Genomic DNA, 27,898 nt, shown 5'->3' on the forward strand with positions numbered 1-27,898 from the left:
CCGGCCCCCGGCGCCTCAGGCATGGCCCGGCCTGGCCCCTGCCCGCAAGGACGGGGCGCGCAGCGGCCCCTTTCTCGCCCGGCTGTGCCTCCCCCTCTTCTGTCAGAGCTGCCGCGGGCTCCGGCGGCGCCTTCCCGCCCCGGGCTGCTGCCCGGCCCGGCCCGGCCCCGCGCTGCCCGTCCCCGCACAGCCGCCCCGTCCCGCGCTGCCGGCCGGCCCCGCCGCCCGGGCTGCGCCACCGCCGCGCTCGCGGCGGGCTCCGTCGGTGCCGCCGAATCTCGCGCCCAGCCTCCTTCCAGAGCCACCGTTTGAATTGCGCAGGCGGACTGCCGCCCCATTGGCCGCCGCCGCCGCACGCGACCCGGGCGGGGGGCGGGGCCTCGCAGCCACCGCGGGCGGGCAGCGGGAGGGGCGGCGGGGGCGAGGCATGACGGGGGAGCGAGTTTTCCCGGGTGGCGGGGAACCGGCTCTCCGCCACCCCGTCACGCCCCGGCGCGAGCACCCGAGCGCCGCCAGCGGCAACGGCAACGTGATGAGGGGACGGAGGGGGGGCTTCTAACGGGAAAAAAACGGCGGTCGCCTCGCGCGGCGGCGCAAAACCAAGCTTCTCCTTCGAGCCGGAATCGAACCAGCGACCTAAGGATTCCCGCGGGCCGCGCCTCTACAGTCCTCCGCTCTACCAGCTGAGCTATCGAAGGGAGCTGCCCACCACCCCTATTCCGCTGCTCACAGCCTGGCTGCCGCTCACGACGGGCGGTGGCCGCCGGGACCCTTCCCCCTGGAGCAGCCGGAGCGTAAAGCCCTGGTTTAGCCCGAGGTCTGAAAGCGCCGGCAGCCCGAGTCTGACAGGGCGAGCGCCCAGCAGAGGGTTCTCGCGCCCAGGGCCTGCTCCCTGCTACCGGGCTAGCGCAGAGGCCGGGCCCTGTGCCCCTCAGCCCTCACCCGCCGCGCGGTGCGCGGCCCGTCCCCTTCCCTCCTCCGGAATACCGATGCCCTGGGGTTACACGCGTGATTGAGAAGCGAGAAGCGTGGGTGGCATCGCGCCCAGCCAAGCCGCTGCTAGGGTGGCTACTCTACCAGCTACCCGGTTAGATTAAAAAAAGGCACCCCTAACCAACATCACACCCCATCCGCCTCCTGTGGCTGCACTTTGACACATCAACGCCGCGGAGCTCTTGGGAGAAAAGGGTGTGAGCACCTGCCGCAAGGTGCGGGGGGGGCACTTACAGAGCCGGAAAAAAAAAAAAAAAAAAGAAGAAGGGCAGGGGCATCTTCCCGCAGCCCTGAGAAAAGCACCCCAGGAGTCAGCGTCTAACGGAGCTCACCCACAGCGCTTGCTCCCTTCTTGGGTGCTCAAGTCTTGTTGGGCCCACCCAGCAGCTTTTTCCTTTATTAGTTTTAATGTGATTTTTCCTGTAATGGTCTGAACAAAACATCAAAACAGCATATGGTTTCTTACTCCAAACACATTTTTTAAATGGTTTACTTATGGAAAATTGTTAACCGCCACCACAGGAGAAATAACCTGAAGCTATCACCACCCTGAAGTGCGAGCTACACTCGAGCATAGCCTATGTGTCTTCTAGACATTCCCCCACGCAAAAGTCTTAAGCTGGAAGTTATTTGTATAAAGGAAGCCTTGTACACACGCAGCCTGCACACACACCCGGCACACACAGGCGTTTGCAGGCGCCGGTGCGTGCGCGGGCTGCGCCTCCCCGGCCGGCGGGAAAGCTGGGAGCGCAGCGCCCCCTGCGCGGGCGCGCGGGAACCGCGGGCCCGGGCACAGCCCCGGCAGGGGAAAAAACCACCCCAAAACCCCAGTTTACCTGCGTTACAGGGTATTACAAGGGCCAACTCGTATCGTTGCATATTTCACGGGAAAAAAAAAAAAAAAAATCCGTTGGGGTTTTTATTTGGTTATTTACAAGCAGTCTTTGCCTGCTGCTTGCTAATAGGTGTCAGCACCAACCTGCGTTCACTGTGATTCATTTTCAGTATCCAGAGATGACAACACAGCAGGCTTCCCCACATCAAAGCTCTGACAGGAGTCTTTGAACTACAAAAGCTGTAATCAAAAAGTATGTGAAATAAAAACCACCCTGAGACAGGATTTGTGTCTGCAGCCTCATATGGTATGAAATGTCATCTCTTAGCATTCATTTATATTTAATTCAAAGTGAAAGGAGCCTGAAATAAAAATATTGTTGTTTAAATAAGTACCTTCTTGTATATTCCCATAGTAATACATGTGTTCTGAATTTGTAGGAAATAGATCCTGAAAGCATTAGCTGAGTCAAATTACTAAATTAATAAATACTGATGGTCCTGTTGTTAAAAAAAATATAACCTAAAGATGCAGTTTGTTATGACATACAGTAAACATTCTCCTTGGAGTACATCAGTAAGCACATACACACCTCCCTTTCTTTCTTTTTTAATCTTGTATATATTACTGTGCAGTGTGACAAGGTCTAATGTTCTAAGTTTCTTATGCTGCTACATGACAAAAAAAGGATGGAGATGCATCCCCCTCTCCATCTTTTCTCAGCTTCTAGTAGCTTCACAGAACCAAGCCAGAGGTCTAGCTACTTCTCTCTTCAGAGACCCTACAACAAGATATTTTTTCCAACTGTCCATTTAAGGGCATCCCTAAGAAAGAAGGTACACACTGGCAGTCTGTCTCTTTAGTGGGATATGGAATGTCTCCCCCAAATGCCACCATTCTCAGGGACTGTCCCATCCAATTGGGGCTGTCATGGCCCACAAGCCATCAGGCTTAGCCTCAGCAGACTTCTGGTAGGACACTCACCAGCCTGCAATATCCGAGACCCAATATGCAAGAACTGCTTTCTGCCTTTGCTTGTCCTTCTCAAGACTCCCTTGTGACAAAGGAGAGCTCAATTCCAGCCTGGGCCTGAAGAACATGACCAGGTGCAAAGACACTGCTGCAGGTTGAGGGGTAGCAGGGTAAGGCAAATGTCACCATTACTCTAAGCTCATGGACCCTGAGTCACAGAGGTCATACTTCCAGTGGCACTTTGCCACTTCCCAATTGCCTTAGGACCACTTTGTTGAGTCTCTTGACAAATCAGAACCGAACATCACTAGAACCACCTGTTGGCATGTGGATCCTGACTGTTTTTTGTAGTGTTCCCCAAGTGCTAACAACAGCGGGCATCCCACTTCCAAAGACCGGACACTCACATTCTTACCCAGATGATTCAAGAGGCAAAGTACCCTGGAAGAGACAGTGACGATCCTGTAATTTGCCCCATTATTTATTCCTTCTTTTAAGCTTCCTGCTGATCTGCAAGGGAAAAAAAAAAAAATCTATTAGGCATTCATTATGACCCTAACCAACGGCAGATCAGCAACTCTGTTCCTGCTGGGAAACAAGTCCCTTTCTGTGCAACGCTGATGCTTCAAAAAAATTCACCCAGCTGCAGTGGTATGAAGGTACCACACTATTAGGCCATATGTTAAGTCCATATGTGTGTTACCAGGCTCATTTGTTACTGCTTAAGTTCTGTGAGAGTTCCATCCACTCCCTGGCAAAGCCTTTAATGAATAAAATAATACCAGTCATGATCCCATTTCATATTGTCACAGAGCTGAAATGATGGAAAAACTCTGAAGTCATGTGCAGAAGTTTGTAATTCTTTGCTGCTATGCTCATCAGAATCTCATTGTGAATTCAGGCAGCTAGTTCAACATTTATTCCCCAGAAGGCACTTAACACCACTGACATGAAGTTAAGAATAATCAGTCTATCCTAAATGATCTCTCTGCAGGTTGTTCGGAAACCTTACAACCGAGGAACCCAGAGTCTTTGTGAAGACGATTCTCAGCACAGATGAACCACAACGCACCCAACTGACATCTTGCTATGATAGCTTTAACGTTTGAATCTAGCAAAAATCCTACAAGGTGAACTCGGGAATTAGTTTTCTGAATTGTAGAAGCAAGGCTTATTTCCTCAGCGAAGTTTCCCAACTCAAAAGCAATTGCTGCCAGTCTCATAGAACTAAGGTCTATAAGGTAAAAGAAACACACGATGACTGCTAAAATTTATTTTAGCACTGACCAACCTCAGTGTAGGTGAGCTTACAGGCTTTTTGCCAGATACTTTCCTTTTAGTAGTCTTCAATGCCTTATCACCAGTTCCCCTAGTGACTATAATCTTCAGAGCTCTACACTGGCAGAAACACCAAAAATGTCAGTTAAAACCACATGCATCCATCAAGTCTGCAGCCCTCCTACTTGACTTGGTCTATATTCAACGTCACAGCACCACTCACTCAGTCCTCAAGGTGATCTTGCTTGCATCAGCCCTGTGGGGGTTGAGCTTCCTCTCCATGTTTGGAGCAATTCCTGATGAAGAGCACGAGGATACTCACCAGATACTCTTTTAAATTAAAATAGTTCTCCATATGGACAGCACATTATTATCTGCATCTGCTCCGTGTCTCAGTATTGAAGATCCCAGCTTGTCATTTGTACTTGAGTCATGTCACAATCAGTTCAGTGAAGCTGCAGTTCAGAGCAATTTCAACTTGCTATGTGCCTTCAGACTCATAATTTTCTTTTTCTTTTTTAAAACTTCTCAGTAATAAAGTTTTTGAAGGGCAATATTCTATTCATGGCTGTTGAAAATGATCTACTTTTGCTGGAATTCTCTCTAAATGCTCCTTATAACATTTTCCTGAAATGCTAAATTTTACAGGATCAACCACTGCACCCAGAAGAGTTAGCAAGCTCTGTGCACTTTGATTCAATCTATTTATACAGCCTTTTGGAAAGGGGAAAAAGTGCTAATACCTCTGCCTAACTCAATTAGCCTGTGTTCTGTTAACCATGACACGGAAGAATTGTACATACTTTATGATTTCATGAATTTTGCTTTACTATATTGACAGGTCTACATTATTCATGCTAGTGTAGGGAGGGTGGAAATGTAAGGCTTAAAGGCTACCGTATCACAAAAATATCAAAATAATTCAGTATATCTGGATGGGCTTAGAATTTATACTAGTGCATTAATCTCCATTACAATTGGGCACAAAAACCGTCCTCTTGCACATTCCCAAAGCAGCCTATATCAGCTTCTCAAGGAGGCTGTATGACTACTCAAAGAATTCTGAGGTGGCCTTTGGATTAAGCCTTGGACTGAAAAAAACCAACTGCAGTTTCCAAGTGCAGGAGATCAATAAAGCAGCTCCAGGGATATAGCCCTGCCAGGGACCTATGGTAGGATCCACTCAGGCACACACACAAAGAACAAGTTACTTGTTGTAGAATAATTGTAGTTCTCAGCAATGAGTATATTTCAGATCTCATGAGCTGCTCTGTATCCCTGCTTCTGGCAATCCTCAGCTGTCATTGGCTTGAGAAGAAACTGAGGCCATGCTGAGCTCTCACTGTCTGTTGCACAGAGTGTGAGAAAATGGCGTCAGTGCACAACTCTTGTGGACACTGTTACTTAGAAACCAAGTTGTAAGCCTCACCTCATCCTCTTATGCAAGTACAGTGGCTGCTACACTGATAGTACTTCTCGGAAGAGACAAACTTTTGGTTGGCAACCACTTCACCTGTGGTTTCAATAACGTGGGTATTAATTTATATGAGGCGCTAGATAGGCAAACGGATTACTTTTCAGGGGTTAAAAGTGGAATAGCCTTGAATCAATCAAATGGGGGAAAAAAATTCCCAATTTTACACTCAGACATTACCTGTGATCTCACTATCAACTCTCCCAATAAATAGTAATGATACTGTAATGATACTGCTGCAAGATTAGATTATAATACTAATCTCAATTAACAAACTTTACTAATTTCTCAAATGCCACTTGTTTATTCTGGAAATCACAAAAGAATAATTTTACTAGTTCTGGTCAGGCATGCAAATCTGTTTTTTAAAAAAAAAAAAAAGGATTCACTCCTTTCACAAACATACATACAACTTTGGAGACCAAAGAGATTGTTTAGAAGTCACCTATTAATCAGGTATTAGTAGTACATGTTTTCCCATGCTGTTTTGGAATTATGTCCTAGAAAGTCATCACTATGAATGCAAGAGAAGTCAACTGAATCCTTAGATTTTGCCAACCCCAGGAGCAAACAGTCCTAATGCAAGGGCTTTGGAAAGCATTCGGAGCCAGACTGAGCCAAGCAAACAGTCAGGTGAGTAAACAGTAGTCAGGCAGCAGTAACGGTGTCCCAGCAGCAGCCTGGGCTAGATTCAGGCACACAGCCAAAGCTCGATAGTATCCTGGTGACAAATGGAAAACACTGGTTTGACTTTTTACCCCCCAAATAAAAACCACTTTATAAAAAGAATAATGTTCTGATTCCCTACTTTCCAAACTAGCAACAAGACGCTCTCCTTCCCACTACTAACACTGATTACAGTAACAGGAGTCATAGGGACAAATCTTTCAGTATCACAACTGGCAATCCCAGAGGTACTGGCCTGTGCTGCTCCTTGCACAACTGCAGTTTACCTCTTTTTCCAAGGCAGTGTTGCTCCCATGACCTGCAGATTTCCAGCAGGAGGAGAGGAGAGCGAGCGGAAAGTGCTTACAGATGTGAAAAGACTGCACACCTTCATCCTGGCTCCACTTCCACAGTCAGCAATGAGTCTTTACTTACGGCAAATGTATTTTCTGAGTTTGTGCAAGGATTCAAGTTTATGAAAGTTTCAGAGGTAGAATCTCAGGGTTAGGTTTGGAAAGATCCAAAAAGTTAAATAAAAAAAGATAATTTTCGGAGTAGACAATAGATAACTGGGGATTTTGGGATTGCTGGCTTACTAGAGACCTGAGATAGTTCAACATTTCCAAACTAAGAAGGGAATGGGCTAGCTCAGCTGACTTCAAATGCAGGGAAGAAAACAAAAAAATACATTAGTGAATATGGCAGTGTAAAGAAGAAGTTAAAGTTAGGAGAAACAGAGGGAGCAAAGTAATAAATACTGGCATTTAGTTTCTTCCATTGTACCATGCCTTCAATGTTCTTATTTTGAAAGCAAAAGTAAGCAGGTACTCTTGAGCCTTATTTCCTGCATCCCTCCTGCTGTCTGCAAAAATAGTTGCTATTTCCAGCATCTGTCTTCAGAAGCCAAGAGGGACCTTACTTTAAGACAGACATAGTGGGGGAAAAAGTAGTATTCTTGTACATGCAATGTTCAGATGTAGGACTTTGGTATGTACCGAGCAACGCTTGAGGAGATTTGAACATACAAATAGTTAGAAATAGGAGTTATTTCACATTCCCCACAATTTTAAGTTAGGCCCTTGCCTTTTCTGTGTTCTGGCTTTTTTCTTGCTGCCACAAACCCTACACCATCATGTGGCAACTGGTGATGCCTCACCTCTTTTCTCCCACTGGGTGGAAAAGTATGTCTTTATTTGACAGCTTCTGCTCCTCAGAGAAAAGAAAGGTGGATCTCAGGGAAATCCCCAGATTTAGAGTGAGCCACTGCAGCTTCTAAAGCTCATCACCCTGGAGGTGGAACAACACAAAACATGGTTTCCCTGCAGAACTACTAAGTGATTTTAGAATCATTGCTAAATCTTTATATATCTTCTTCCCTCTCCTGAATATGCCCACAAGTCCTCTGCTTTCTTAGGAATCTCCCTTCATTCCTTTCTGTCCCGTACATACAGATCTCAGAAGAAGCCAAACAAGGTTTTCATTTCTATCAGTCTAATTTGTCTGAAACTGGATCATTTATCTATTGCCTCTTACTGTCTTTAAGAACAGCAGTATAAACAGAAGGCAATAAGCTTACAAAAATGTCCGTGGTAAAAATGATTCAATATATAAGTCCAAGCGACAGATAAAAAGCAAACAGGAAAGCTAGCCCAACATCGTAAGAGACCTCTCTTAAGGATTTGCAGAGTCTGCACAAATGCATGTGAGAAAGGAGAGGTTAGGATTACGAGCACGTATCTCTCTACATTTATACAACAATGTGACAATCTGAAAGAAGATTCATTTAAAAGAAAAGCTTATATACTGACTTGACAAAATAGCCTATAAAATCAAGTTTTCCTATTCTGAAAGAAGTTGCTTGAACCATGCCTGTGCATTTCACGCAGCCAGGCTCCACAGACTACTGGCTAATAGGAACCATAGCACCTTCTAAACCTTCTAATTTCCGCTAACTTCCTTCCACCTGCCAGCTTTTATTTTTTACTTATTGAATACTAGTTTCCAAACAGCACAGACCCAGTCCAGATCTACAGGATCACTTCAGAAGTGCAATTAGATTTGCTACTAGCAAGACCAGCCACTAAAATTATTATTTCCAGCAGAAAACAAAAGTAGGCAGTCATTTAAGAAAAAGAGGTGGATAAAGTCCAAATACAAGTCTGTGCAGCTATCTCATAATCATCAAATCAATGCCTTTCATTAACAGAACAGAGAATAATAGTCTTTTCTGAAGCCTCTTAAAGTGTGTGCAAGTTACTGCAACAGAGGTCATGCTTACACTGAAGCCTAATGCCTTTGATAATATTAATAAATGTTCAGAATCACCCAGCATACATGAATTTAAGTAATTCAAATCAGAATAACCCGTTTCCAATCAGTTGTGGCTACTGGGTTTCTGTAACGTCAGCTTGGCCATCAAGTCTACTATGGATCCAAACACTACTACTTTTCTTTATCTATTATTAAGTAGTAAAAAAAGTAGTAAACACAAAACATCACAAAACAGTAGAAGCCAACATATATCAAAGTCTCAATAAAATAAACTCATCACGCAAAGCACAGTATCTGTTAACTTTTGCAGTCAATATATATGTGTTTGAATTGACTCTTTGTAATACCAACAGCACCTTCCACAACTCACTACACATGCTGATGAACATCCAAGGTTCACGCTCACCCTGATCCTAGGGAGAAAATTATGTTGTGACGGGTCTTGTTGTGGCAGGAAGCTGGGGTTTTGCAGGAGTGTTAGAACAGATTTGCTATGAACATAACCAGGAAAAAAAAAGAAAAAACAAACCACCCAAACCCAACAACTCCATTCTAAAAAAAAAAAAAAAAATTTAGACAGATATTAAAGCTGTACAATTAATAGCAGAAGAAAAATGAAATCACTCTGAAAGCACTCTTAACTTTGTTGCTACATACATTCAGTACTGGTTTTGGCTCAGATTATAAACACTGCATTAATAAAGATGAGTCAATTTCTAGTTTAGCATTAAGCATTTAAGGTTTTGAAATACATATCTTTCAAAGGATAATTTTCAGTTCTTCATGATATGACATGCAATCAAAATTAACTATGTATATTTACACAGATCATTTTAAAGAATGCTTTAATGCTAGCACACTTTGAATTAAAGCCTTTCAATAAATACAGGGAGAAGTAACAGAGTTTTGCGATGGGTTTTATGACTTCTTTTTTGGCTCAAAAGTTATGATTACAGCCAATTTTTGAAACCAAGTACTACATGTAGCTGGTGGAAAATGCACAGTGATAATTTAAGTAGTTGTCAATATGTTCATCTTTGAATATTGCCAAATTTTCAAAGGCCTAATTCTTCCACATTATACTATTCATACTTGCATATTACATCCATGCATTAAAATTTTGCTTTGAAATACATTTTGACCAATGTTTCAAAACACAGATTGCAAGATGCCTTAAAATGTCATGTATGACTTGGTCAGCATTTTCCTACACCTTCTTCTTCGTGACAACTTTGAAAAAAGATTCATATCTCAGATTTTGGTCTCAAATATATAAAAACCTTTTTTAAAAATCTCTCACATTCAAAGGTCCTACATGTTTAATGAAATACTCAAACAGGTATGAGATTAAAAAAAAAACTTTTCCATAAAGAGTTCTTCTTGCAAAAAAAGTTTCTTTTAAACAGAAATGACTAAAGCAAAATGGATGACATCAGTTTACTTTTCTAAGATTCGCACCAGTCTTTCAACTTATGTACTAGTATTCATGTATGCAAGTATAATGCAATTTATATGTAGAATGCAGAAGTTAATATAATTACAACTCATTCATTTTGTAGCCAAATCAGTGTTAATTAAAGCAGCTAATGTGTGAAAGGCTAGATAAAAGTTGCACCTTAGAAAACCAAAGCAGATGTTTTAACTTATAGTTTTAATATAGCAATCAAAGAAAATTCCAAATACTGTACAGTGAAGTGTAGTATAGTACACTATGTACTGTTATAATACACTATTGTTACATTACAGATAAAAAAATCAAATATAATTAGTACAGCAATCACAAATAAAACAAACCAAACTGTGCTGGATAACAGCCAGTACTGTGAAGATGGTATAGTTTCTATGCTAATTTATTTTAATTCAACATGTAAAGCACTTACTGTTTAAAAAGATTTGGTTTCTAAATATATACACTATTTTAATTCTTATTTATACATTTTAAATAGCATTCCCTCCTAAAAGTGCACTCTTCCATTTCTTGGCAATAATCCTTGTTAAACGTAAAATAATTCTGAAAATACCACTCTTGTTTCAACCTTTTATTGCTCAACCGCAGGCATAAGGGCTCAGAGGGAATCCTGCATTCTAAAGATCTTAAGCAACTTTTTCAATTTTAAGAAGCTAAACTGATATCCACAAGCAAAACAAAGAAACCACTTACTATTATGGTTTTTTAACAGAAGAATCAACTTCATATTATTTTACAAAAGCATGTAGATTCTGCTATTTGAAAATGGGAGCCAAACAAATGTAGAGAAAACAGTGGCATCTTCTTAAATAGTTTATTTTTCATACATTTCAGATTGAGCATTGCTCTCCCAATTGTAAGCATCCTATGAATTTTATTACCTGGCATTTTCAGCGCATTGAAAAAGTAGCAAGCAACTCTGCTAACCCTGTGACAGTGACAGCTTTTCGAAAGACTGTAAATTAAGCATTTTGGTCTTGAAAGTATACCTGTTGTACAGGGTTGTTAGCATACAGCCTTCTGGCACTGTGCCTCTGCGATGCTGCTAGAGCATTGTCAGAAGCAACATCTAGCTCACATTTTGTATCTATCAGGAGACTAGTAAACTATAAGGGATTCACAAAACCAACAATATAAATTGCTGTTCTGTGACTATAACAGTGAAGACATTCCAAATATATTTATGTGATTTCATTTGAAAAGCTGCTATTTATTTTCTCTCACTGAAATTCAAACAATTTGCAGAGAAACAGCAGTATCAAAAAGTCAACCTTACTAAGCAGCCAGCCATTTGAAGTAGTAAAAGTCCTGCATTTGCCTGGAAGACTGATCTGTTCTTCTAAGGTTTCCCATATGCTCATCAGCAATATAGTTCATTCCCTTTTTTTTTTTTTTTTTTTTTTGTATTGGACTTGTATTTTCAGTAGTCATCTTTCATTTAAGTTATACAGACTAAGCCATAGTAAAGTTTAGGATTTGCAAATAATCTAAGTCTTGCCATGAGACGCTGTGTAGAAGGTGGTTGGCCCCTAGACAAGAAAGTAATCAAGGCAGATACTCCGAAAGAATTTAGAACCACAACCTCTGTCCACAGGCAATTCAGTAGCAAGAAGTTGGTGGGTTTTTTTGAGAAAGGGACACTCTTCACGCCATTTGAGAAGTCCTATTGTCACAGCTTCACATCCACAACGTGTCAACGTCTTCCCTGCCCTTGTACCCCACCACCATTTTCCTGACTAACAAGGAAATCTAACAAGCACATCGATGCTCCTATGGCAGGCACACAGATTTGCCTCAACTTACATTTGCACCCGCTGCTAGCAATCAAATGAAACATCTGTTCAAACTTGCACTTCAGTGTTCTTTATTTCACTTCTCCTGTACAGTTACACATCTCACCAGCATGTAGATGAAGTTTATCTTAACTTGAGAGTATCAAAAGCCACCTTTCTCGAAAACACTGATATTTAAATGCATGAGAAAGCTATGTGAAATAAGAACACTGCAAAGAAATATGCATAATCCTGCTTTACACCAGAGGAATTCACATCAGCGGATCTCATGATTTTGACAGCATCTTACCATTCCTTTTTGAGACCATTTTGTTTTAGGAACTGGAGAGTTCTGATCTACATGACTTCAGTGGATCCGAGATGACACTAAGGGCAAGTCAAACAGAGCTATTATTTGTGTCTATTTCTATTTAGATAAGAAGGAAAATGTCAAATTGCTGCTGAAGTGGGAAGTGTGTCAAAATTAAACCAAGCCTTCCTCTTTACACAGTAAAAGGCACACAAACTTCTGTAGTCTTACCAGAAAAGCATGAAAGAAGTAAGCATCTTCCTTCGAAATAAGGATGATGTGCAATAAATATTTCCATTTATTTCAAACTTAAAATTCTCTCATATACACTGCTCGTATTTTTTTTCAGCCAAGGAAGACTTCTTTTTCTAAAGAAAAGGTTAGGAACGTTGAAGTGATACAGTTACCTTGTCTAAAATGCAAGAGATCCAGGAGATTCCTCCCCCTCAGCCTCTCCTGACTTAAACTCCCTCCCAGGAACATGCCACTGCTATACTTTTCTAAACCTCACACTGTGACAAAGCACAAGCCTCTACTCAACATTTTCTACATAGAAGTAGCCTTCAGACAGCTAGACTGATTCATGGGAGACTAAATGTTTTCAGAAGTCATGGCAGGCTTCCAGCTGCTGCATGTGCATCCTGTTTCTCATTGAGTAAGCCCTGCCAGTTAATCAGTGCAGCAGCCAGGTCAGTTCTGGTGAGCCAATTACTTCATACATTCCAAGCTTCCAAACTGCTAACTTACAGGTTAGCAATTTGAGATCTTAACATTTTTCATTTATTTGTGAAAAGGTGGTTCTTATTTTTTACCTATAAGTAGTGTACTAAATCATAAAATATTTATTCCCTCTACGTAAAAAGTTAACCAACAGAGGCGTTTTAATTTCCTTTGACAAAAAGGGGGCTATTTTTTAAGTGACTTGCTTCAGTTAATTTTTACATACAAAAATAAATCCTCCCTCATGGGACATTTTATCATACTAATGCTTAGAACTGTTTAAGTGATTAGAAATGTAAAAAGTGAGGAAACTTTTCTGAATACAAACATATACAATACAAACAACATTTGTGAACTGGTAAAAACCCACATGTGCACAAACACAGACTTCAATATTTAAATGCTCTTAATTCCTTGGAAGCTGTATTAACATCTTTCATTCATTCAATGTTATTTACCATTAGAGGAAGCAACAATAGTGCATTTAAATATGACTATGAAGATAGGAAGCAAAGTGCAGTTCAGATACACATTCCATCCTTGGGGAGCAAGCACAATGGCTGCTTCTTAAAAACTAGCACTGCAGGTCTGATGAACACGCTACTTAAGTGGATACCAGCTATATTACCACTGATGCAGATAAATCTGCATCACAAACTGAAGTGAGGCTAATAGAGGTGGGTAGTCTTTATAGACACTGAAACAGCATGTATTCCTTGTTTCCATGGAGTAAGCAGTGAGCTTCCAAAAGCTCAATTATCACTGAACACTTTAGGATAATGTATGTTAAGAGAGTCATTTCCTTCCAATAAATTGTTAATTTGCTCTGAAGAGGACAGCTGTTACTTAATTTTTGCCATTACTAACCAATGCTAGTAATCAAAGTCTTTTAAAAGAAATGGATTTGCCATCGAACATTTGTTGTTTCTTGCAATTGCCAACTTCTCTCCTGTAGTTGTACTGAAAGTTCCACAACATCTGACCAGCTCAGTGTTTGGGAGGAAATAAAAACATGCTATCACTTACTAACAGAGCACCAAAATGGTTGTGTTGGCTCAGACAGCCATGCATAACCACACCACATTCACTTTATCTTCATCATACACTAAGTAGCCTTTTTCCTAACTTGCTTAAACTGACACTATGCATAAATTAGAGAGTCTACTAAAGTTACACTTATTCCAAGATTTCTGACAAGCGTATACAGCTGTATGAATGAAGTTTTTAAATCAGAGGACGTGCCAGCACAATGTAATTAAAGTACTGTATATGCTGCATTATTAAATTTAGCAGAAGTTTAGTTTCAGTTGCTTTTTGAAATTTATGTTTAATTCATGTTTATAGTGTATTTTTGAGTGGAGTTAAGTACCCGGGACAGGATTAACTTTGTCACGTTTCCAGTTTTGCCTGTTCTAGCCTTTTCAGTAACCTTAAACTAGCATGGTAAGAACCTTGCATGGGCTTCAATTTTAAGACTTGTAAGGAATTAAAAATTACAAAGAGTTTTCAAGAACCCACATTTACAGCAGATATTCATCTCAGTGCATATCCTAATAACTAATTTACAGGTAACAGAGCCAGCCTGGGCAGCAGTATGGTAATATTGAAAGCTATTGCCAATCACACGCTTATCATGCACTGAATAAGATGATATAATCTTTGACATACATACAAGATTTAATAACTAATCACTTTGTGTGGCCCAGCCAATAAACATTACATTTGAACAGTAATTTCTTCTACCCTTATTAGATTTTAACCTATCAAGAGTGATCCATTGGCTCAGTTGCATTAGTGATTCCTGCATCTTGACTATCCATCTCCTCAAGCTCCTCAACAGAATTTCCCTTTTGTGCTTTAGACCTTGCAGTGAATGTTGTTCCCACAGAATTCACCATGTTACCATCAGTTGATTCAGTATTCAAGTGTTCAGTACCACCTGGTGCAGAAAGCGATTCGGGTAAGCCAGCCTGAAAGCTCCCAGTTTTAGCAGTTGAACTCACTGCCTCTACTTTTCTTTGAGATACATCAACTGATGCTGACTGCTCTGTATTCTGATCCCGCAAATGTCTATCCATTGAAGCCTGAATAGAAGAGACCATTTCCTGCAACTTTTTTCTCTGTGCCTCAACCAAAGTGGGGTCAAGCTGCCTGCTGTCTCTCATTGTCGCAACTCCCGGTGCAATTCGGATAAGCTCACTGTTACCAGAAGCAGCTGTGAATACAGAAGGCTCAATTTTAGCAGAAGGACTGAAGTCCGTTTCTGTGCTATGCTTTCTTAAAAGTGGTGTTTCCCTGGCTCTTTGATCATGTTGTTGACTACTAGATGCAGTTCCTAGGGAATGGCCCTTTCCTTGAAATGCAGTTATGTTATGTAGTTGTTCAGATTTCTTTTTCACTACTCCACCACTACCCAGCTTCAGCATTCCGTGTGAAGGACTTGCTTCCCTGCTTCTTGAAGTAGCTTCTGCTCGCACTTGACTTAAGGCCTCTTTAACCAACTCTTCAACATCAGGACCAATAGGAAAGTGCCCAGCAGCATCCACACAGAGCTCTAATCTGTCTTCTGCTGCATTGTACACAAAGTTTTTACCAGGCAGGTGTGGAAAAGTACAGTGCTTGCCATCAGCCAAACCTGTAAAGATAGAAAAAGTCATTCAAAGTGCTAACATATTTTAAGGTATGCTCTGAATACACAGTAATTATTGTATTTAAACTTATTGCATCAAGTATGTAAAAACAAACACAGTGAAATTTACTACTGTAGGAGGAAAAAAATTCAGGCTTGTACGCCATATGATTACAATCACAGTATACCCCTAAGGTGCTGCTGCCTTCTATGGCGATTCTAATGAAGAGGCAGGACTGTAGTATTCCTAGATAAAATAACCACCTTGCTGGAACTTGCAGTTCTAACACAACAGAAGTTAAAGAAACACTGTATGTTTGCAGTAACACAAAGCAAGCCAAGCCCCATCACTACCACCACCCCTCCACCCCAAAACCACACAAAACCAAACAAATAAAAAAAAAAACAACTTCAGAAAACTGCCAAAGAGCACATTTCAAATCACTGTCTATCTGGAGAAGTATTATTTAAGACCACTTCCATACTAGTTAGAATTGTAATAGGATTTCAGGGTGTACAACTGCCACTAAGCCTGAGGAATTTCAGATTTGCTATTTGTCATCTTCTCAGAGAGGAAGCGTTGCTAGATAAACAAAGATGTTTCAAGCTATGTTTAGTAGTTCTGGAGATTATAACTAGTAACCTTTACAAAACAAATGTGAGGCATAATATTTTTGATCTGCTGTTTGTTTCATTGTCCCACTTAGAATGTGACTGATCTGCTGAAATTGAGAGTTCACCAAATTTAAATTCTTAAGCTGCTCTATGTCAAAAATGGGCAACATTCAGTTTTCCAGTTTATCATCATAAAATACAAAATAACTCCTTCAAATTATGCAAAGCAAAGAAACACAACAGGCAAATCCTATTTCTGTGTTATTAACTACAATGTAATCAAAACAACTATTCTGGGCATCGATGAAAAAGGTCACTCAAATAATCTGAAATGTTATTAAACTGTTCTTATTGAACCAACTGACCAATCTCACTCATCCTCAACAGCTTCTGATTCACACACTTTTGCAGTTGCAGAGAATCTACAGATGAGATTTTATTTCAAGAACTTCAGACAGGTACCTCCTTTCTTTACGTATCCATGGGAACCAATAACCAAACTGCCAAAACACACATAGAACAAAATTTAACCCCAAACAACCCATCTAGCTTATCCTGTACGTATCTGTCTAACTTAGCCTGAACATATTTTAACTACATAATTTACCATCTCAACCTTCATTTGCAAAAGAGAGAGCTGTAACAGCTTCTATGATAGACCAAAACTCCTCTGAAATTGCAATCTTGAAATCTCAAAGTAAGATCTTAAACAAGATTTACTAAACCAAATTTTGATTAACAGTACCTACGCTTGATAGAAAGCTTTGTTCCAAATGTCCAGTATAATAGTTGCATTATTAACTAAAATATTACAAATAGGTAAGGAACTTCTTTAGGTGAAAAAAATAGTTAGATTGTCGCACACTGTAATTGTTTAATGTGGAAATTTAGTAGCTCATAAAATTATTTAAAGTCATACAAATATGTTAACGCTGAAATAGTAATTCTACCTACCAAGGCAGTGTAAAATGCCTGCGCACACAGAAACGCAATAATGTTCAAATACAGAATAAAATCTTCTACAGCTTTAGTTCTTACATTGTCAGTTGGGAAAAAAGACTTTTAAGTCAGGCATTTTCTGTGAGTTAATGACCAGCTGGGTTAAAATCCCTTGGATTCATTATAGGTTCTCAACTCTGGCTAGTCATTAAAATTGGTCCAAAATGTCCTTTCCATCAGACCCTGTTTAAGCTGATTCACTTGCCACAAACAATACACCAGGCTTTACTGTACAAGCTTAGTAAAAGAAAGAAAACCAAAAGGAAACAGATGTGCTATAAGACATTTGTATGCTAATTCTATTACCCGGGCTAATAATTCCGCGAGATGTAGGGGGCATTGAGTACACCACACATTTTAATTACTGCAAACAGAACAGAAATTATGTGGTAGAATACCTGTTTCCAGAAATAATCAAGATTAAATTAAGGTTGGTAAAACTGCCTAAGAAGGAATCAAACAATAAGAAAGCAGCAAAGGAATCATTATTATAGATGAAATCACAAGAGCTAAACTATGAATGCAAAGACTTCAATAAGAAAATAAACTTTAATTGAGAGAAAAGAATTAAAAGAAAGTGATGTTATTCTTTGTAGGTAGTATTTGTAAAGCTGTCTAAAAATCAAATATACTCTTAACTGCTTGATTATTCTGCATATAGTCCAAGGTGCATCATTGATCAATGCAAGAAGGGGATGGATAGCTTTGCTTTTGAACAACAATCTTAGAAATATGAAAGACAAATTTAACCAACCATTTAAATTTAAAACATGCAGTACCCCTGTATAAAATATCTACTAAGAAGCACAGTAGAAAGATGAACTGCTTATCCAGCAAGTGTTTTAAAGTATAACAGGTATATATCTTATGATCTTCCCGTGATCTTTACAGAAAAAAAAAAAAAAAAAAAATCAGTGACTTACTGAAGTTTTTTGTACAATTCAGGAAGTTTAAAATGGAGATGTATGGTTGTAGAGAAAATAAGAGATTTAAGGTGAATGAACTAGTCTTAATCAGATTCCCTAGTCTTAGGCTCTCTGAGGGAGGAGCATAAGGAGTTCTACAATATTAGGAAAATGAAAATGTACCATGGTAATAAAAATATATTTATGCTTACAAGTGACTCAATACCAATTTACAATTTTAAAGAGGAAGGAAGGAATGAAAAAAAAAAAAATACCTGTAGTTTTCTTCATTATGCTGTAGAATACTCCACCCTGCTGAAACAACTGAGGAAGCCCCTTTGCATAAGACCAAACATCTTCTCCTGTAAAAATCAAACACAGTCACTAGAATTAAACAGTTGTATTTCAACATTATAGACAATGGCTGAAAATGTAACTCGTTGAATTAAAAGCTGAATCCTCACTCTCTTCTATGCAATTAAGAGTTTGAAATTTTATTGCAAATTGACAGAACAGGAGCCCAGGCCACTGAGAAACTTTCAGGAAAACATACCACCGTCTGCAGTCAAATATCCTACATGTTCTAGTACAAAGATTCCCAAATTTGATTTGATCCAAGCTGCAGCTCCTGGTTCCTTGCCAGGCTCTACGCACGAGTCTTCATTCCCCTCCTACCCGTGCTTTCATCATAGAACTAGGAAATGACTAAGACACTTCCAAAATTCAAGCACATACCCTTGCACATTAAAACCTCAATTCTATATCCCTACACCTTCTCAAAAATCAGATCTCAATTTCACAGCTGCCATCATCAGACCTTATACTGGAGCCAAGATACAAATGTCCACACAGGCAGCTGCATAGAGGCTGTGTCTCTACCTTGCTTTTCTTGTGAGCTAGAAACAAAATGCCAACTGTGAGGCCCCAGCAGTCCTGTGTAACTGGCATTTTTCAAAGATGCCAAAAATGGCATCGAAATGTGACAACTTTAAATGTCGCTGAGAGGGGAAAAAAAAACTAGACTATGTAAGGAAAGGAATATAACGAACAGAAAAACTGGGTTACAATGACAGAGTATCAGTGACCTAACAGCACCTGCTAAATCAGTTCAGATCTGCATTTTTACCAATACCCTTTTCCTCATTTTGCTAACCACTTACCTGCTTCAGAGAAGTGACGTGTGATGTAGCTGTCAAAGTAGTGCAAACAAAAAGTACTGATAAATTCCATTCTCTTGATGCAGAAACAACTACTGCATGTATACATTTTCAGAAAAAAATGCTTTCCCCATGTTATACCAAACATTCAGGGAACATACTGAGATACTTTAAATAGAAATTGCACCCTTCTTTAGGCATCAAAATCTCAATAACCATGTCTCTCTATTTTCTATTAAAACTGGAGAATGTAAATCATCAACTAAAGTTAACTGGATGCACTTACTACTTGGAAGAGAGATACTTGGAATGCGTGAGGCTGTAAAACATTACCCACCAATATTTCTTTGCTTTCTGTTAAGAACAAAATAAAAGTAAAAAGTTATTTTTCATAGCTTCCACATACTGACAGGCACATCTAAACCTTCCTTTGCATATCTTTACTGCATATCCCAAAGGGTAACTGTGGCTACTCTCTTATCCCACCTGCCTCAGGTGAGGAAATGTTTCATCCTTGTCACAGTGGCATTATGTACTACATTACGCTTTGAAACCCTTCAAGCTGCTCTCCAACTTTTTTGTTTCCCTTCACCAACAGGCACGGGACTCTACACTCCTCTGCTTGTCTGTCCCCCCAGAAGGAGGATTCCGTCACTCACCTCTCCACTTCAGGTATTATTGAAGTCCCCATCCTCTCTAAAAAGGTACAGTGCATCTTCATCATGTTTTGTCTTTAGACATTTTACAGACAGGAGACCTATATAATCTGATTAATTTTCAATGCATTCCCTTGAACCCTCTATACTCTGGTTCATTGCATTCATTTGCACATCAAGCCCACAGATTTGGACTTCACTTCCTAGCAAGAACATCCAGGTAACAAACCAACTACTCTTCTTTCTTACTTTCCATGATCTACTGAAGAAGGAGGTCTTGTCTTTTGACTTTATCCTGATAATTCCTGTCTACTGACTTGCTAATAAATTTGAAGCTCCTCTCCAGTTCTCACTGACTCCACTAAAAAAAAAAAATTAAAAAATTTAAAAGGAGCATTCTCTTTTCCTCCCCACTATTGCCACTGCTTTCCCTCTTCTTCAGACAGCTTCATAAAGGGAGAACAATCACTCCTGATAACATTCTCATGTTTTTGCTATTTCAAAAGGGCTTCACTGCTACCCTGCATCCTTATTCTCGTTTACAATTTGAAGTGCACATCCCTGGACACAATGGCTCCAGAGCATCACTGCTGTGACTCTTCATTTTCCCCCAAGTCTTCCTGATGGTTGAAATACTGCCCACAGGAAGCAAAATAACCACTACACTGATAAGTAAGAGGATACAGTTGTCAGCCTACCAAAGCTGGGGGAGGCCACAGCCAGCAGCCACACAGTGGCTGACTCCATACTAAGAACTCCTATACTGCTTCATCTAGCAATCCATTCCTATTTGAAGGGTTCCCTTCCCTGCCAGAAGACAACCACCAGACTTTTAGAAGCAGCCCAATTTTACATATTAGTGGCATTCTCCAAGGAAAGATTCCCTGTTTGCTCTGGGCATGACTTTTCAAGCCTTGCACAAGAGAAGCATCACTGTTTAGATAGCCTTTTATGCAACACTAACAAGGACTACATGCAAAAAAGTATGGAGAGCAGGGCTCATGAAACAAAAGCATCAGCCACTAAAAGAAAAACAAACTAACTATGCTGTTTTGATAAAGAGATCTCCAATTGGAACACCAAAAAAAAGCCACAATTACAACTGGACTTTCCCAGGTCAGAGTAACTAGTGTGTGTGATCCAACTAAGCTGTTTGAGGTTTGCACATTTTTGTTTCTAGTTGGGTTTTACTGTTTGTTTTGGTTTTGTTTACCATGGCAGTAAGATGTTTATAGGTCACAAGGTAATCTGGGTGATTATTTAGTTAGATTAAAAACTCCCTCAAGACACTCCATTTCTCAAAGAGATTATGTTCTCTGAACTGTTTCCACTCCAGTACACGCTCCCTCAGACCAGACCTCAGCCCCATATTAAGGTATGGCAACAAATGAAGACTATCCTACCCACAAGTATGCCTCATATACTAAAAAAAAAAAAAAAAAAAAAAAAAATCAGGTGCAGACTAACCTATGCCAGTGGAAGCCCAAGACCATCACTTCATACAAGCAGAGAGGACAGACAGAAATGCAAAACAATTCAAAAGCTCAGTTGATAAACATAGGTTACAGGGAACTACAGCTGGCTTAAAAACAAGCTGTTTAATTCCGAGCAAATCCTGGTATCAATTAATACATTTAATTTTAACCTGGCTATTTTGATTTCTTGTGCACTCCTGAATTCATCAATGCAAAACAAACTGATCAAAATAGATTCATACTTGGCTTGCATGTATCCAGAGTGCTTCTGCACGGGTGTAATTAAATCTGTGTAAAAATCTAATGTTTTAACTACATTAATGTAAAATTATAATTCCTTTAGTCATTTCCCTATAGCATTATGTATTTTGAGCTAAACAAAAAAAGAAGAGAAAACTTTATAAAAAAATCATGCATAATATGTTAAGTGGTCCAGAAATTACAGTATCTAATTTCCCAGGACTTATTTTTAAATTATATACAGAAAAATTAAAGAACATGGTCTAAAATTTTAATAAGTTAACTAGCTGAGACCAGAAAAGAATCCTAGTAACTGAAATACAAAAGAAACATCGAGCCAGCCTACAGGAGACCCTGTATGAAAGAAAATCTTTTAAGCATCCAGAATGAATAGTTATAGGTGTTTAAAGACACACTTTCGCTATGGGCATTAGGGAAAACAAAGAAAATTGTGTCTGGCCCAGCGACCGATTTCAACAACACCTCCCCTCTACACATTCTAATCTGACTGTATTAGATGAATGTTTTTAGCAGAACAAAGTTACAGCAAGAGCATGCAGGATAAACTGACTCTCAGAACTTTGCAGCATTGTATTTTAGCAGTACAGAAATGTCACTGAGAAACACTGAGGCTTCTCATCCCAAAAAGGCTGAATATACCACCTTGAAGAATTGCCATTCCAACACTCTTCAGAAGATGCAAGGACTTAAGAAGTTTCTTATGAGTTTGTTTCCCCGTTGAAAAAAATCACAATTGTAAATACTCAACTGTCTAGATTTTTTTCCACAAGATTCTTTAAAGGAAAATGAAGCCCCGATGAGAAAAGTGATTATACAAAAATAACATCTTATTCAGTAGCTGCATAAGTTGTTATAACTGGTTGGTTTGTCATTTGCTGCCACTTTTACTTCTATTAGTAATGCAAAATGGATGCAGACAGAGAAGGACGAGGTAAATTCTATTCTAACCTGTGCTTTGAAAGCAGAGTCTAACAGCAGTAAGAGTCAAAGACAAAAATTGATTCTTGAATACAAGATCAGCTCAGTTTATGGATAAGTACCTGTAAAAAAATGGCACACCTTAATGCTGCAGTAACTGAGATACTTTTAAAGCACATCAGAGTTTTTTGTAAACCAATAACTACACTTTCAGGAGTATTTCCTGAAAACAGAAAGCTTCATCTCAAAATTAAAACAGCTTCTAAATCTAACCTTTTCCTGCACTTTGGAACTGCGGTGTAAATGTCAGTGTGACAAGGTGGCTAAGTGATTCAGCACACTATCTTGCAAGAGACACGGCAATAAACAATCAGGCTTGGAAAAGAATCAAAGTTCTGCTTGATGAACTTCTGCCATACCACTCTGTGATTACGTAATTGTTTCGTTTCTGAAACATCACATGCTTTAGCCACACCAAATCCCTCCAGCAAAAGGGAAGGCTCCCACAAAAAAAAGCCCTGTAAACACTACTATTCAACTGGTTCATAGAGCTAAAAGTATAATTACTGTTCTACTTCCTGCCAGTAAGCAGCAGGAACTGTGAAACCTAATGAAGAAAGTACAGAAACAAAGGTTCAAGTCTCCTGAGTCCAAATATGAAAATAAAAACCACAGGCACCTGAGAAAAGTCCATTCCTCTTGAATTATTAACAGGTAGTCAGATTTACATGACTGACAATTTATAAGCATAGCTTTGCAACCTTATGTCCACCTTTGGGGTTCAAATCTGTCTTCAGATTCTTTCAGTTTCTCCTCTGCTTACATCCTGAAATAATACTTTTCACAGCTCTTTAAAAAGACCAGATAATCACTTAAAATTAGCATATTAGCTAAAGAGACAAGGTTGTGTTGATTTGCTTAAACCAACACAACTCCCTGTGGGGAGAAATGCCAAAACTTCATCCTACTACAAAGGTGAGAATTTGGTCCTGAAACTTCCAATGAGCAGACACTTAGCATCCCCTTCTCCCCTCTGCTCTGAATTTCCTGAAACCTGAGGGAGATGCAGGAAAGAAGAGAGCAGGTAGCTCACACAAATAAACATCAGATGTGTGCCTAATGAGAGACAGGGAAAACAAAGACAGCAGGGGAAAGGCAACAACTTCTGAACAGCAATTTTTAAAAGAGGACTTTATAGCAAAGAAAGAACAAGTATCTCGTATACACACTTTAAAAAGTCACAACACTCAACAAATCACTGGCAGCACGTTAAATGTTCTAATAGAGGAATAAAGGAACTAACTTCTTCATGGTTACAGAAAAGAAAAAAAAAGATATGCATGTAACTAGTTTGTAAAGTGTTACCTTCTACTTAAAAATACAATTTTAAAGTATAACTCGAAGTCAGCCTTACCCATTAGCGTTGCTAGAAGACAGAGAGAATACATCTCCTTATCGACTTGCTCTTGCAGTTCCTTTGATGAGATTTTACTAGTCACAGCAACGTCTTCGTGCTTCACGGCATGGGCTGAGTGTGCTGAAGCAGACTGCCTGCCTTCCTCCTTACCTTTCAGGATTTCTATTGCAATTCTGTCACCATGCTGCAAGGGAACGGGCTCGTTTTCCATGCCTTCTTTAGGAGGCAGAAGCTCTTTAGGAGGAAAGCCATAGCGAATACATTGTAAATATGGAGGAATATTAAATTCTCTCGCTATGCTCTCCTGTAGTTCCAAGAAGGTGGTAGTGCACTTCAGGGTAAGCATTGACTGCCTCCCATCATTTGTGGTTATTCGAATTTTCTTTTCTTTTGTAGATGTTGGAGAATATGGGGTCTTTGTTGGTGTAGCAGGTGCAGATGATGGCCCCTCACGAACAGCCCCAGGAGAAGCAGTCCTAGGCTGCCCTTTATGCTCTTGTTTCAATTTTTCACTTTTCCGTTTTTGCATTACAGAAGCCTGGTCTGCAATGTTCTGCTGAATAGTTCTTTCGGCTTTGCTCATATTCAGCTCCTCCTTGTGCAAAGTTTTTGTCTTCTGTCCAGTCAAAATAATTTTGGTTGGAAGTTGCGACTCTAACTCTTGTCCTTGCTGTACATCATCAGCTCTTTGGGCGTGAGCACCATCAATATTTACAGGGGTATAATCATCGGGGTTCTTTTTGGCAGTCTGATGCAGTATTGTGTTGACAACTTTCTGAACAAGAATCTCACTACCAAATTCACCAGGGAAGTGCTTGGTAACAAGTTTCATGGCGACGTCATACACATTGCTGTTCAGAGATGTGTCACTTTCATACTGGAACCAGTAGACTGTCTCTCTCACCACTCTTCCACCCCACTCTAGAGTAATAGGGAAAGCTTCAGGGAGATTGTCATATTCTTTACCTTCCCAGTAGTGCTTGAACCCACAGCCACATTTGCCACCTGTGGACCTAGTATTAGTTCTGTCTCCATCCAAATACGAAACAGATCCATCTTCTCTGACACGACGCACTAAGTTACCGTGACACCAGTTACAAGCAGTCAAACTACTCAGGCTGTAGTCTGGTACCAGCACATCCTTTGCGGGGTTGTAAGAACACACCAAACTGTTCAGGGGAAAACTGTAATTTTTGTCAGGCCTCAATTGGCCGTGGGTACTTTTTGCCAGGTTATACAGTTTCCCCCCGGGAGCCAGCCACTCCGGAGGAACGTGATGCTCTGAAAGGGCCCCACAGATGAGGCACCTGTGAAGGCGGTTGTCCATCACTGCTTTTTTGGCAGCTGCAGTGACTTCTTCAGGCTGGACTCCTATTACACCAGTCCTTCTGTAGAAATACTGATGTACATCAGCTACGAGACTGGGATGGATACCGTGTTTACTCATGAAAACCTCCTCCATTGCAGCAACGAGCCTCATCAAGTACTTATCCTGCAAACTTCTGTCTCCTCCAATAACACAACCACCATCCTCCTCTAACTTGATGTACTTTTTGATGAGGTCTTGAGGAACTCCCCAGGCTTTAGGAAGGAGCTTCCTAGGCAGTTTAGGTAAAGCAGCACCTTTTATTCCAACCAGAGGAATATAATGGTTACGTCCTGAGCTACTCCATGCAATGCAGATCGGCTTGTTCAACATGCCATCTTTTCCCATGCATTTTTCTAGGGGTATCAGACCAGGGAGGAATGTCGCTGAATAATCTCCAGAGCTTCGCATCCCACTCAAGGAGTCTAACAGGATGATAGGCCGGTGAAGCACGTTGGCCAAACCAAAGATGTGAATATTCCTAAGGCCCATTGGCACGCCTTCTGGAGGAACAAACAAAGGGTCACATTCGTTGATAATGTCCTCCCACTCTGCTGCATCAATAAAGTCATGGAAAAGCGCCTTGTAGTGACTCAGATTCTCCTCAAAATGCTTCTTTAGATTCTCTCGCAGAGCATGCCAGAACAGTTCCCTGCCAACAAGCGCCCGCGAGACTGCGTGGACGAGGCAGTGGCCATCTCCATCCACATGGACAGGAATGAGGCACTCCTGACTGTTGTTGGCCTTCTTGATGTCTTCCAGGGTGTCGTGCAAGTAGATGAGGCTGCCAGAGCGGTCCTTTCCGTAACCGATGGTTTCGACGTGCTCCGGCTCAATGAGGAAGGCGCGGTCACCCAAGAGGGAGCAGTCAAAGATGTCTCCCTGGTTCATCTCCGTGAGGAGCTTGGCTTTGCCAGTCTGCTTATCCATACCGTAGCGGGCCAGGATGGGGGCTAGGAGCTTGCAGTGGTAGTTGGAGAGGCCCATGACTTTGACGAGCTCGGTGTTCCTGCGGGGCGGGCCGGCGCCGCTGACGCCCAGCAGCGCGTTTCGCAGCAGGTTGTGCAGCACCAGGTCGGGGTCGGTCACCTCCTCCACGGCCAGCAGCTGCCGCTGCTCGTGGCGCTGCCCGCAGTCCGTGCACTCGATGCTGCCGCTGCTCTGCGGCCCGTGGGCCGGGAAGAAGAGCCGCGCCTGGCATTTGGGGTCGGGGCAGGTGCCCGAGAAGATGCGCCGGTCCCGTTTCTTGGAGGCGGCCGGAGGCGGCGGCTGCGGCTGCTGCTGAGGAGACGGCGGCGGCGGCGGCGGCGGCGGCTGTTGCTGCTGCTGGGGCTGGGACATGGCTCTGCTCTGGCCGGGCTTCACCCCCACTCGCGCTCCTCCGCCCTCACAGGCTCATCCCCTGCGCCCCGGCTGACGACCGGCGCCTGACAGATGCCGCTGCCTGACAGATGCCGGCGCCGTCCGCCAGCCGCCCATCCACCGAGCGCCCTCCCGCCGCCGCCGCCGCCGCCGCTCCTCGCCCCCACCCCCGCCCGGCTGCCGGCCCGCCTGCCCGCCCCCCCCGCACCCGGCAAACGCGGAAGCCGCCGGCGCCGCCGCTTACAGCCTCTTCGCTGCCTCAGCCGTTGCCCGCAACGCAACGGCCTCTCGCACTTCCACGCCGGCGGCGCAGGCGCGGCGCCGCGGTGGCGCTCGGGAGCCGTAGTCTCAGCCGCCGCCACGGCCCGGCGCGAGGAAGGGAACGGGGAGGGCGCGGAGACTACCGGGCCCGTGAGGGCAGGCGGCGGGGGGCGGGCGGGGGCGGGCCGACCGCGCCGCCCCGCCGCCCTCCTGGGAAGTGTAGTCCGATGCCGGGCGGGCCGCGGGGGAGGGGAGCCGGCGGGGCCGCGCTCAGGGCGCTGTGCGGGCGCTTGTTGCGCTTCCTGCGGCCGGGGGAGGGGCAGGGCGCTGCCCTTCAGGTGAGACCCCAGCCAGAGATGCGCACTGCGCCCCCCGCCTGCCTGCCTGCCCGCCCCCCTCCATGAACGCCGGAGCGAGGCTCCCTGCCGTGTCACCTGTCCCGCTGGGCAGGCAGCCCGGGGAGGAGGCAGCTCGCACTGCCTGAAGCCGAGGGGCTGGGTGGCGCCGCCGGGCCTTGGCCCCCGGCTTTGGCCCCCGACTCCTCACGGCGCTGCTGGGCCGAGCTCCAACAGGTTGCCGCCGCCAAAGGGCCGACGGAACGGGGCCCGGCAGGTGGCCGGGGCCCGACATGGCGGCCGGGCTCAGGCCTGCGCCCCGCCGCAGCTGCGCAGGGGGGGGTCTGAGTGCCTGGGAGTGAGCCCCGAGGGCGCCCTGGGCGTGGCGGGTTTCCCTCCGCCGCAGCGCTCCCCCGCAGAGCGGGCAGGCGGGCTCTGGCCCCGAACGCCTGCTCGGGCCAGCCGCCGTAACCAGGCCTCGCCAACACGGGGCTTCAGCGGCGGCGGCAGCGCTGTGCCTGCTCGCTGACCTCCCCGGGATTTCTGGAGCTTGATAAACCCTCGGTGGGGTTTCACTTCCCGAGCAGCTACGTCAGGCTGAGCTATCTAAACGGAGGTGTCCCCCAGCTGCCAGCTGCCGATAGCGACCAAGCAAGACACGAGGAGATGCGAGAACTTGTGAACGCAAGTGATCCCTCCTGTTGGTGCTACATAAGGAGATAATGAGGGAATGGAGCTGGCACTTACGTTATCTCCAGTGGCCGTCTGAAATTATACTTCACA

The 27,898-nt window shown here is 42.6% G+C and overlaps 1 protein-coding gene and 1 non-coding gene across 2 annotated transcripts; both read right to left on the minus strand.

Annotated features, from left to right (window-relative positions):
• Positions 1-608: 608 nt before the first annotated feature.
• Positions 609-698, minus strand: TRNAY-GUA (transfer RNA tyrosine (anticodon GUA)). The gene is given in 2 exon segments: positions 609-644; positions 662-698. It is a non-coding gene; the product is annotated as a tRNA-Tyr (tRNA).
• A 9,425-nt stretch (positions 699-10,123) lies between these two features.
• Positions 10,124-26,680, minus strand: VCPIP1 (valosin containing protein interacting protein 1). The gene is made up of 3 exons (XM_074882365.1): positions 23,789-26,680; positions 18,183-18,269; positions 10,124-15,394 (listed from the first exon to the last, which is right to left on the minus strand). The coding sequence occupies exons 1-3, from the start codon at positions 26,496-26,498 to the stop codon at positions 14,523-14,525; spliced, it is 3,669 nt and encodes a 1,222-aa protein (XP_074738466.1). The 5' UTR covers positions 26,499-26,680; the 3' UTR covers positions 10,124-14,522.
• Between the last annotated feature and the right edge of the window lie 1,218 nt (positions 26,681-27,898).

The sequence above is a fragment of the Strix uralensis genome, chromosome 1, assembly GCF_047716275.1.
Source record: "Strix uralensis isolate ZFMK-TIS-50842 chromosome 1, bStrUra1, whole genome shotgun sequence".
NCBI classification, from domain to species: Eukaryota; Metazoa; Chordata; class Aves; order Strigiformes; family Strigidae; genus Strix; species Strix uralensis.